This window comes from Leopardus geoffroyi, chromosome A3 (assembly GCF_018350155.1).
Source record: "Leopardus geoffroyi isolate Oge1 chromosome A3, O.geoffroyi_Oge1_pat1.0, whole genome shotgun sequence".
NCBI lineage: Eukaryota > Metazoa > Chordata > Mammalia > Carnivora > Felidae > Leopardus > Leopardus geoffroyi.
This window is the reverse complement of record NC_059336.1, coordinates 39,099,429-39,112,166: the sequence shown is the minus strand read 5'-3', so window position 1 is coordinate 39,112,166 and position 12,738 is coordinate 39,099,429. Positions and strand designations below refer to the sequence as shown.

The 12,738-nt window shown below is 38.6% G+C and overlaps 1 protein-coding gene across 13 annotated transcripts in view; it reads left to right on the top strand.

The window, feature by feature from the left end:
* TASP1 (taspase 1) overlaps positions 1-12,738 on the top strand; it is a 297,506-nt gene that overhangs the window by 108,538 nt on the left and 176,230 nt on the right. For 7 of the 13 annotated variants that reach the window (XM_045445328.1, XM_045445331.1, XM_045445330.1 and 4 more), the window contains one exon: positions 2,866-2,944. In XM_045445328.1, the coding sequence (XP_045301284.1) occupies positions 2,866-2,944 (79 nt within the window). The remainder of the gene's footprint in view (positions 1-2,865; positions 2,945-12,738) is intronic. The other 6 variants (XR_006703341.1, XR_006703342.1, XM_045445333.1 and 3 more) reach the window with 1 other exon arrangement.

Below are 12,738 nucleotides of genomic sequence, written 5' to 3'. Positions count from 1 at the left end.
TGGCAATTTGAATTAGAACTTACTTGCTTGGCTTACCAACACTAATTAGAATTTACAACTGGGACACAAGAAAGGAATTATTAAATTCCACTCTCCCCTCACCCGCAACCTACTCCCACACAAATAGGCAGTTGATTTTAGTGGTTAAGAGTGTGAACTTTGGAGTCAGGTAAACCTTTATTCTAATCTCACCTCCCCACTTTGCAGTTTCTTTACCGTAAACAAGTTATTCAAAGTCTTTAAGCTCCACTTTCCATAACTGTAAAATGGGGATAAATAGGTACCTTAACAAAGTTCTAGAAGATTCAGTGATGCAATGCATTTAAGTTGCTTATCACAGTCCCTGATAATAACAGCTATAGCTACTGTTATTAATCTCTTGCTACATGCAACAAGTGTGTTCATTCGTGTGATCCTACAACAACATTATGAGGTTGGGGTTTTATAATCCTCATTTTATAAAGGAAAACAAGTCCCAAAGAAGATTAAATAATAATAATGATGATGATAATAATATTTATATGACCTGTTTGTAGTGAATGTTCATATTTTTTAAAATGTTAATGAAATTTTACTACTGAAAAGAAGGAAGCTTTTTTTTTTTAAGGCCTGCTTAATGTTATGTTTTATCCAAAGAAATGGATAAGAGACGAACAATCTCTGATTCTTTTATCTGACCTATCACTGTCTCAGCCCAATTGATTTCAGAAGATTAAGAAGGAAGACAGCTTTAGGTCATGAAATTGAGGGGAGGTAGCATAAAAGGAATTTGCTTAGAGAGAAGAAACAAAGAGTAAGAATAAGTGTTTTTTTCTTTTCTTAAAAAAAAAAAAATGACCTTTGGGTTTCTAAGAGCTGTCCTTGTGGCCCTGTTTGTTATTTTTGGGTGCAGGTTCCTGGTCAAGATAATTGTTGGGAACGGAAAGGACAGCGGACTAATGTCCAGGGTTTTCAAAGAAGGAAGAATGGGCCCTTCTCCTCAGGTCACAAGTTCTCTGAGGCTTTGACTAACTTAGCACCTGTCCTAGGTAGTACCAGATGAATGGCTTATCCCACAAGTCTGCTAGTTTTATTCTGAAATCACTTCTATAGGGTTTTCAGTTACTACTCTGACTCAACAGTCTTGTGTATTTTAGAAGCATTGTGTTTTCTAAGGCTATAATAGATTTCCTACTGTTTGCCTCATGGGAGTGTTGTGTTCAGTTCTTGGTTCTACTTTTAAGAAGGTTATTGTCAATGACATCTGGGGATGGCATGGGGTACTTCATCTCCAATTATCTTGGACTTTGGATTATTTCTCAAGGAGGGTGATTAGGGGAATAGGGTGTGTGTGCATCTCAAAGTTTTGAAGAATAGTTCACAAATTCCTGCTCTGGGTAGACTATTGAAGCAAATGAATTCTAAAGTCCTTATAGAAAAGGATACAATACTGTAGAAAGCTAAAGTCTGTCTGGTCAGCATTCCCAGTCTTAGCTTCTTCCCCCAGTCCTTACAAGTAAGCTCCTAGAAATAGCAGTTACTTTTTTCTCTTTTATGGGAACATATTTTTTTCTCCATCAGTAATAAGTCATGCTGCATACTCAGTGTATTGTAGCTTATTGCTGACTTCTCCTCCTCCTCCTCCTCCTTCTCCTTCTCTTCCTCCTCCTCCTCCTCCTCCTCCTCCTCCTCCTCCTCCTCCTCCCCCTCCTCCCCCTCCTCCCAGCCCAACAATATGTGTGGGATTCTTTCTCTTTAGTTCCTAAATATCTTCTTAAAATTTTTAATTCTTTATTTTGAACCTCTGCAATGAATCCCACACATTGCTGTGCCAACAGTTAGCCATTTCTTTACTGATGGACATCTATGGTTTCAGTTTGCTATTCTTACCAAACTCGTGGTGGTGAGCATTCTTGAGCAGTCTTTCTTCTATTTCTCTGGGATGGCTATCAAAAGATGTTTCTAATTCTACTTCTAACTAAGGACTGGAAAAGTTAATCAGTTTTGATTCCCCTCCCAAAGGCAGAGAAGTCATTGTGGAATTGGAGAGGTGAATCCAGGCAGGCATTCTGGGTGGCATTATTAGAAACAAAATAGGAATAATTGTCATGTTCTTTTATGAAACCATAGTAATTTGTGTTATGGGTAGTTTCAGCCAAATAAATCTGCTCTACCACCTCATAAAGTGATTAGCTTGAATTGACCTATTTGCCTCCTTTCTTTATATCTGGCAGAATCTAGCACAGTGGTGAGCATATAATGGGCCCTTTGGTAATAACTGTTTGCAGTTCCTATTGTGCTACTTTAAGGGAGGCATGGCAAAAACCCTCCCAAATAAGGTTTCTTAGGGTATGCCAGGAGGACCCCCTGCATCCCAGCCCCACCCCCTACCACGGGGCCCTGATTAATAATGGCAATTCATTGGCCAACCCCCAGACCACTGAATCAGAATATCTGGGAACCATGGTTCTTATCACCAAGCTTCTCAAACAATTTGACATATACCTAGTTTCAGAACCACTATTTTAAGGCAACCATGGGGGTGATTTCAAGGGGCCAGAAGAGAAACTCCGCTGGCAAACTGCAATAGGGGAAAGGTTTTTCAAGGAAGGAACGAAACTACTGCTGATGAGAGTCTAAGAAACTTTCTCTTACTGTTACCGAAAAATTTTAGATTAATACAATAGTTGGAATATATAGTTTAGATAGTGTTAGAATCATTGTTTAGGTAGGTCTTACACAGTCTCTGGTATTATTTCCCATTTGATATACATCATTATTAAACCAGGCTTTATTAGATGGGTATGATTTTGTCTTCTGTTGAAAGCTAGTAATTACATATAATATTTCTGAAATACTCTATGTATCTATTTTCTTTTTTCCCAGGCTGCTCTGTATGGATGTGGCTGCTGGGCTGAAAACACTGGAGCTCATAATCCCTACTCCACAGCTGTGAGTACCTCAGGTATTTGCTGCTTTCATGACCATATTTCATAACTTCAACATTGTTAGGTCATTTAATGATTGAAAACAATATTTTTATGCAAACGTAAAGCAATATTTTTATGTAAACATAAAGCATGTGCTGAGACATTGCATAGACAAGTGCATTAATGCATGAAAGATCTTTGATATTTGGGAGGTTTTAAAAATTGTTTCACAATGTACGTATCACAGTATAAATGTTTTCCTAACATTTTCATTACACGTCTGGAGTTAACTATAACAATTATAGTTTTAATGTTTTTTTCCCCCTAGTGTGACTCATGATAGTGCCAGATTTAGATCACAGAAGATATAAAAGTAATAAGGCATTTCAAAACTAAGATAATCTCTTGATTAAAATGTTGGCATAAAATATAAGATGTATTTCAAAATGTATGTTTTATGACATTTATTCCTCTAACTATACTTTAAATTAAATGTAGGTCCTCTTTTTGTATCTATATTAGAAGTCATTATCATTTAGAAATTGTGTGTGTGTGTGTGTGTGTGTGTGTGTGTGTGTGTGTGTGTGTGTGTGTTGGGGGTTGGTTAATGGGCAGAATGGTTGTTGTCTAGATCCAGGTTTTCATATACTTATGTAGGTATACTTGAAGCCTTTTCTCTCAATGTGGTGATATGCATGGTTGACAAAATAAAATCATCCCCTTTGCTGTGTTATCTCTCAAGTTACAGTCCTAAGCCTTTCTCCTCAATATCCTCAGGCTTTATCAGGTGGATGGATATGGCTGCCTTTCCTTCCTTCCTTTCTACAGTTGCTTGCCACTTTGGTTTCTATTTCACCATACTAACAAACCCCCAATCCAGTCTAGTCCTGTTTTCCTGCTTACTCTTGACTCTGTGGTCTCTGCTACAGGCAGCTCTCTCCTTTCTGTCGTAGTGTAGATCCTAGAACTCTCTTGGTTTGTCCCGTTCCTCTGGCCTGCTCCATCTAGGCTCACTTCACAGACTCTTCCCATTTCTAACAATTCCAGTCTTGGGCCTCTCTTTACTTTCCTTCATTTCTCTCTGTGCTTTTCTCTTGGTGATCTGGTGTTTTTTGTGTCACTGATCTATCAGGTGAAGTCTAAACATGAATTAATGTTGAATCTTAATCATACTAATATAATTGGCAAAAAATTGGTTTTCATTCTTTCATTTTTGAGGAGATGAGTATAATATAATAGGAGTTAATTTTTAATTTAATTTTGGTGGCACATGGAAATCTCTATGCATGATATTTAGAAATTAGCTTGTTCACATAATTAAGTATGGCCCTATGTTGATAGAAAATTGTGGTATTTGAACGAACTGAAGTCTGAAGTAGATAATACCTTGTTTCATTTTTATTTTCCCAAAGGAGTATTACTCAGTATATGTTGTATGGACTTTATTTTTGGTCATTAGGTTATTCAGTGAGTTGGTTTGGCATTGTTTAAATGTTACTCTAATTGTCTAGATGTTAGGAGACCTGGATTGTACTCTAAGCTGAAATCCTGCAAGCCTGCCTGACTGTCGTTTTGGAAAAGAAATTCAATCTCTTTGGGATTGTCCTCCTCTCTCCTTTTAATTGGTGATGTGGAAGTTGGAATAGAAACACATTTCATCGATTTGATTCTATTAAGTACAGTGCAGTGGGTGGGTAAAACTAAAATTGTAAAATTAAGGTCTTTTCCCCTTCCCCTTGGATATTTTCTCCTTTGTTCATCTTGCATCAGTTGAACATAGTTTCATATGACTAAAGATAACTTTTGGTTTTCTAGTTCATGACATCCAGTGCAGTTTTTAAACTTGGATGCCCAGTTTGTCATGTTATATCATTCTGAAGTTTAAGGACTAATCGTCATCAGTCCTCAGAGCCTGAGGGAAATAGAGCAAGTCTCCACTTCCTGCCATTCCTGGGACTTTTGTGTGATTTTTTCACACTTGTTTCTCCTGGGGTTGTTGCTATGAGGTTGACAGTGAAAACACATGGCAGAGTTGGGTGACCAAGTCAGAAGAAAGGCGGTGCACAGAATTCTGGTTGTTTGGCCAAAATAGACTGGTGTCTTAGGCTGTTGCAGAAAATTTAGAGACCTGGCCTACATTTTAGGTTTATAGTTCTTGGAAGGCAATAATTGAAAGGCAGAGGGAAGATAGTTATAGTCAGGGTAGGGCTCTCCCAAGGCCACACAGGTGATTTGATCATTAGCCTTAGGGATAATGATCCATCACCTTGTTCTCATCACTGGGTGGGGAGGAATGAGTGGGGAGTGGGGAGTGGGGAGTGGGGAAGAGAGAGTAGTGTGGCAGGAGCTGACCGTGTAAACTCTGACTAAGGTTCTGGCATCATGGAAATTTGTCTAGTTAGGAAGGGAGCAGGGTAGATACCTGCGTTCTTGTTCAGTCTGTTTCACCTACTGCCTGTGACCCTGGCATGAGGTTATTTGTAAAGTAGGAATATCTACCTTAATATTGAATAAGTAGACATATGTAAGGCACATAACATACTTCTTGGCTCAGAGAAGTGATTCAATACTTAACTGTGTTTCATTGAATTGAAGTCACACCTTTTATAAGGTACACCATTATCTAAAAAAAACATTTTTTGATTCGTATTTTTTTTTATTACGATAAGAACACTTACCATGAAATCTATTTTCTTAACAACATTTTTAAATGTTTATTTTATTTTTGAGTGAAAAAGATAGGATGAGCAGGGGAGGGCAGAGGGAGAAGGAGACCCAGAATCTGAAGCAGGTTCCAGGCTCTGAGCTGCTAGCACAGAGCTGGACATGGGGCTTGAACCCACAAACTGTGAGATTATGACCTGAGATGAAGTTGGACCCCCAACCGACTGAACCACCCAGGTGCCCCATCTTAACAACATTTTTAATGTATAATGCCCCATCTTAACATTTTTAATGTATAATACACTATTTTTAACTTTAGGCACAATATTGTACAGCAGACCCTTGAACTTATTCATCTTTCATTACTGAAACTTTATGAATTTTCACTATCAACTCCCCATTTCCCCCTCCCCTCAGTCCCTGGCAATCACCGTTCTATTCTCTGCTTCTAGGAGTTTGACTATTTTAGGTTCCTCATTTAAGTGGAATCATGCAGTATCTGTTCTTCTGTGACTGGCTTATTTCACTTTGCATAATGTCTTCAAGGATTATCCATGTTGTATATGGCAGGATTTCCTTCTTTTTTAAGGCTGAATAATATTCTGTTATACATATATGCCGCATTTTCTTTACCCATTTATCTGTTGGTAGACATTTAGGTTGTATCCACATCTCAGCTATTATGAATAATGATGCAGTGAACATGGAGGTGCTGAAATCTCTTCAAGATCCTGATTTCAATTCTTTTGGATAAATACCCAGAGGTGGAGTTGTTGGATCATATAATACTCCTATTTTTAATTTTTTGAGGAACCCCCATTCTGTTTTCCATAGCAGGTGCACCATTTTACATTCCCACCTACAGTGTACAATGGTTTGAATATCTCTACATCTTCACCAACTTTATTTATCTCTTGTCCTTTTGATGCTAGCCATTCTAACGGGTATGAGGTGATGTCTCATTATGATTTGATTGGCAATTCCCTGATGATTAGTGAGGTTGAACACCTTTTTATGTACCTGTTGGCCAATTGTGTGTCTTTGGAGAAATATCTATTCAAGTCCTTTGCTGATGCATTAATCTTGCTATTTGTGTTTTGCTATTGAGTTGTAGGAATTCTTCATGTCTTTTGGATATTAACCCCTTATCATTTAATTTAATTTAATTTATTTTACTTATTTATTTATTATTTATTTATAAATATAATTTATTGTCAAGTTGGCTAGCATACAGTGTATACAGTGTGCTCTTGGTTTTGGAGTAGATTCCCATGATTCATCGCCTACATAAAATACCCACTGCTCATCCCAACAAGTGCCCTCCTCAATGCTCATCACCCATTTCCCCCTCTCTCCCACCTCCCCCCATCAACCCTCAGTTTCATCTTTGTATTTAAGAATCTCTTATGGTTTGCCTCCCTCTCTGTTTGAAACTATTTTGTCCCCTTCTCTTCCCCAATGGTCTTCTGTTAAGTTTCTCAAGTTCCACATTTGAGTGAAAATATATGATATCTGTCATTCTCTGACTGACTTATTTCGCTTAGCATAATACCCTCCAGTTCCATCCACATTGTTGCAAATGGCAGGCTTTCATTCTTTCTCATTGCCAAGTAGTATTCTATTGTATATATAAACCACATTTTCTTTATTCATCAGTTGATGGACATTTAGGCTCTTTCCATAATTTTATACCCCTTATCAGGTATATGGTTTGTAAATATTTTCTCCCAGTCCATAGGTTGCTTTTCCATTTTGTTGATTATTTCTTTTCTTGTACAGAAGTTGTTTTTGTTTGTTTGTTTGTTTATTGTTTAATTTACATCCAAGTTAGTTAGCATATAGTGCAACAAATGATTTCAGGAGTAGATTCCTTGATGCCCCTTACCCATTTAGCCATCCCCCCTCCCACAACGCCTCCAGTAACCCTGTTTGTTCTCCATATTTATGAGTCTCTTATGTTTTGTCCTCCTGTTTTTGTATTCTTTTTGCTTCTCTTCCCTCACATTCATCTGTTTAGTATCTCAAATTCGTTATATGAGTGAAGTCATATGATATTTGTCTTTCTCTGACTAATGTCACTTAGCATAATACCCTCCAGTTCCATCCACGTAGTTGCAAATGGCAAGATTTCATTCTTTTTAATTGCCAAGTAATACTCCACTGTATATATATACCACATCTTCTTTATCCATTCATCCGTTGATGGATATTTGGGCTCTTTCCATACTTTGGCTATTGTCAATAGTGCTGCTGTAAACATTGGGGTGCATATGCCCCTACAAAACAGCACACCTGTATCCCTTGGATAAATACCTAGTAGTGTAATTGCTGGGTCGTAGGGTTGTTCTATTTTTAACTTTTTGAGGAATCTCCACACTGTTTTCCAGAGTGGCTGCACCAGCTTGCATTCCCACCAGCAGTGCAAAAGAGATCCTCTTTCTCTGCATCCTCGCCAATATCTGTTGTTGCCTGAGTTGTTAATGTTAGCCATTCTGACAGGGATGAGGTGGTATCTCATTGTAGTTTTGATTTGTATTTCTCTGATGATGAGTGACGTTGAGCATTTTTCATGTGTCAGTTGGCCATCTGGATGTCTTCTTTGGAGAAGTGTCTATTCATGTCTTTTGCCCATTTGTTCACGGGATTATTTGTTTTTTTTTGGGTGTTGGGTTTGATAAGTTCTTTATAGATTTTGGATACTAACCATTTATCTGATAGGTCATTTGCAAATATCTTCTTCCATTCTGTCGGTTGCCTTTTAGTTTTGCTGATTGTTTCCTTCGCTGTGCAGAAGCGTTTTATTTTGATGCAGTCCCAATAGTTCATTTTTGCTTTTGTTTCACTTGCCTCCTGAGACCTGTTGAGTAGGACGTTGCTGTGGCCAAGGTCAAAGAGGTTTTTTTTGCCTGCTTTCTCTTCTAGGATTTTGATGGCTTCCTGTCTTACATTAGGTCTTTCATCCATTTTGGGTTTATTTTTGTATGAAAGTGGTGAAAGAAAGTGGTCCAGGTTCATATTTCTGCATGGTGTAAGAAAGTGGTCCAGGTTCATTTTTCTGCATGTCGCTGTCCAGTTTTCGCAGCACCATTTGCTGAAGAGACTGTCTTTATTCCATTGGATATTCTTTCCTGCTTTGTCAAAGATTAGTTGGCCATACATTTGTGGGTCCATTTCTGGGTTCTCTATTCTGTTCCATTGATCTGAGTGTCTGTTCTTGTGCCAGTACCATTCTGTCTTGATGATTACAGCTTTGTAGTATAGCTTGAAGTCTGGGATTGTGATGCCTCCAGCTTTGGTTTTCTTTTTCAAGATTGCTTTGGCTGTTTGGAGTCTTTTCTGGTTCCATAAAAATTTTAGGATTGTTTGTTCTAGCTCTGTGAAGAATGCTGGCATTATTTTGATAAGAATTGCTCCTGTACAGAAGTTTTTTAGTTCGATGTGGTCCCACTTACCGATTTTTGCTTTTGTTGCTTATATGTTTGATGTCATATCCACGAGTAAAATACACAATGTAAGATACATATATTAAGTGGGGGTGGGGTTGGAGGGTGGGGGGAGGAGACTGCCAATAATAGAATGACACTCTTCTTTCTCATCACTTAACACATGGTTGTTGCTTTACAAGAAAATATACAACTTGGGGGCATTCCTCCAACAAGAAATATTTGTTGCACTGATAGTAATTTCATGTGCCATTGCTGTTTCCATGCCTTCCTATGTTTTTAATTACTTTTTGTTTCAATTCTGTATCATACTATACTCCTTTTGAACCCATGGTAAATGACAGGTAAACTGAAAACATGTAGTTTCAACGTGGCACATAACTCAACTGAAGGGTCAACAATTGGAACAGCTTACTTACCGCTAGAGGCAGTGCTATGTCACAGCTGCAGCCTAGAGAGGAGGCACAGGAGGATGTCATCAATTAAAATGCATCTCCTGATTTTAGAAAATTTTAACTGTGAAAAAACAATAATTTAGAATTAATAAACTACAATTAATAAACTACAATAAAAGATTTTTTTTATTCTCAGCTTTTTAATTTTTTTGGTGAAAATAACAATTTATTTTAGCCTTTCTTAAGCAGTGACATAAGCTCTTGAGAAAAGGGGCTACCTGTGGGTATATTTTTTTTTTTCCTGAGTGCCTGGCATAGGGCCTTGCACTTAATAAGTGCTTACTAGACAAATTAAAATTAAGACAGATGATGATTATTATAATCATCTAAGTTGCTGAGAGACTGGAACTTAATTATTTCAGTCACTAAAATGAAATGATAATTATGTAATGGGATAGAGGTGCTAATTATTGCTGTAGTGGCAATCATATTACAGTATATAAATGTATCATTAACATGTTGTACACCTTAAATTTACACAATGTCATATGTCAAATACATTTCATTAAATGAAAGAAATGTATATGTGATTCCTCACTCTTCTAGAAGGATGCTTCTCATTTCAAAAAGATTATTCACCATGTAATTTCTTTATATAGTACTTTAAAATTTTATTTAATTTGCCAAAGTCAGAATCACACATAATTTTTTAGTAACACATAGATGCATAATGTAAGATATATCTGTGATCTTTCTCTGGCTATGGAAAGGAAGAGCAGATTGAGGATTAGAAGATCAGAAGGAGGAAAAAAGAAGGAGATTAAGTTTATGCTCTGATCGACCTTAACACTGGTATGCCGTTACTTGTCTGTATAGTATGTTTTTTTCTTAAAGAGAAACAGTGAATCCAGCAGTTATATGGCAGTTGACTGGAGTTCAGGAGACACAAGCTTCAGTCCCTCTTCTTTAAAGTTTTTTGGCCTGAAGAAAGATTTGCTACTTGGTTTCTGGTATGTGGCCCAGTGATTTCTGATTTTGTAGATTCTTTGATTTTCTAGATTTTGGCTCTGGGAAGTTCTAGACCCCTGAACGTGGTGAGGATGTGGCCATTGCTTGCCAGGAATAAGTTCAAAGGTTGGTGTGATAAAAAATGCAAAAAATTGAGACCAGGCTTTTGCTTAAGTATTTCTGAGGCAGTGATTTTTTTTTTTTTTAAGTTTATATATTTATTCTGATAGAAAGCATGAGCAGAGGAGGGGCAGAGAGAGAGAGAAAGAATGCCAGCAGGCTCTGTGCTGTCAGTGCAAAGCCCCATGTGGGGCTTGACCCATGGGGCTCAAACTCACAAACCTGAGCCAAAAGGGTGAGGCAGGGGGTTGGTAGGAAGAGAGAGAGAAGAATGAGAATCCCAAGCAGGCTCTGTGCTGTCAGCGCAGAGCCCAATGCGGGGCTCAACATGGGGCTATAGAACTCACCATGACCTGAGCTGAAATCCAGAGGTGGATGCCTAACTGACTGGGCCATGAGGGCGCCCCTATGAGCCAGCGATTCTGAGCCAGCCCTCTTCCTCAAGGGCTGGGAATTATGTTACCGCTTCTTGGTTTTCCTTCCCAGTCTCCTTTGTTAATGTTTCTCATCTCCCTGACTTCTCAGTTTTGGAGTACCCTGAGACCTAGTCCTTGAACTTCTCTCTTTGTATACCCACTCCTTTGGTGTTCTTATCAGTCTAATGGCTAAGTACCATCCATATATATACTGATGACTCCCCCATTTTTATCTCCAACCTGGGCTTCTCCCAGGACACCGTTGTATATTCAACTGCTTGTTCAGTCTCCAGTCATATATCTGATAGGCATCTCAAATTTAGCATGTCCAAATATGAGCTCTTGATATTGTATCCCTTCTGCCGCCTGCCACCTGCTTCTCTTGCAGTCTTCCCACACAGCAATGGCAACTCCAGCCTCCTAGTGGCTTGGGTCAAAATGTTGGATTCATGCTTGATCCCCTTTTGTTTGGTTTGGTTTGGTTTCCCTTCCCCCCCCCCCCCACTTCCCTCCCTTTCCCTTCCTCACCCACATCCAAGCCAACAACAAACTCTGACTATTCTAAGTATGTTTATAGTCTGACAATTCTTAGCACCTCCACTGCTACCAACAGATTCAGTGTGCTATCACATCCAATCTGGATTCTTTCAGTAACCCCCTAGCTGGTACTTGTTTTTGCTCTTTTGCCCTTTTATTCAGTTCTTAACATAGGAGTTGGGGTTCTAACCTATCAAATCATGCCATACCTCTTCTTTGAACTGTCCAGTCACTTCCCATCTGACTCAGAGGAAAAGCTGAGGTCCTTATGAAGGGCCTCTGAGGCCTTGTATACAGTGTTCCCACTTTCTTCTCAGACTTCAGCTCTTGCTTTTCTTCCCTTACTTATTCAGTTCCAGCTACATTGGCTGCTTACTGTATTTTAAACATGCCAGACACACTCTTACCTTCAGAACTTTGCCTCAGTTTTTTCCTTTCCTGTTAGCTCTCTACCCTCAGTAGCTTAAGCTGCTGCCTCCCACTTCATCAACTCTTTATTCACATGGTTCACCTTCTTACTGAGATCTTCTCTGACCACCCTATTTAAACATACAAATCTTCTCAGCCAACATTCCTTATTCTCCTCCCATGTTTTGGCTTTTTTGTCACAGTATATCTTTCATCTTTCTTCTTGCTGGAGCTTGCAAGCTAGCTCTGGTTTCTCTTCCTCTTTATATTTTTTATCAAAAAAAATTTTTTTAATGTTTATATATTTTTGAGAGAGACAGAGACAGAGCGTGAGTAGGGAAGGGACAGAGAGGGGGAGACACAGAATCTGCAACAGGCTGCAGACTCTGTGCTGTCAGCACAGAGCCGACATGGGGCTCGAACTCACAGACCGTGAGATCATGACCTGACCTGAAGTTGGACACCCACTGACTGAGCCACCCAAGCGCCCCTCTCTTCCTCTTTTTATAAGGACACTATTCCTATCATGAGTGTCCCATCCTCATGACTTCATATAACCTTAGTTACCTCTCCCCAAATACTATCACATAAGAGATAAGGGCTTCAACATATGAATTTGTGAGGGGACACAAAAATTAAATCCATAACAGGTATAGTAAGCTAGGTCAAGCCCAGATGATTCAGGGCTGAGAGGAATGTTAAGAGAAGTATTGAGAATGGTTATTCTGGTGACAATGGAGGATGCCTAAATAGAGGGGTGAGTGCAAGGTGTATAGAGCTTAATGTAGGATCTCTAGATGGCTTTGACTTAGTATTTAAATATTCTTTTGTACGAAGT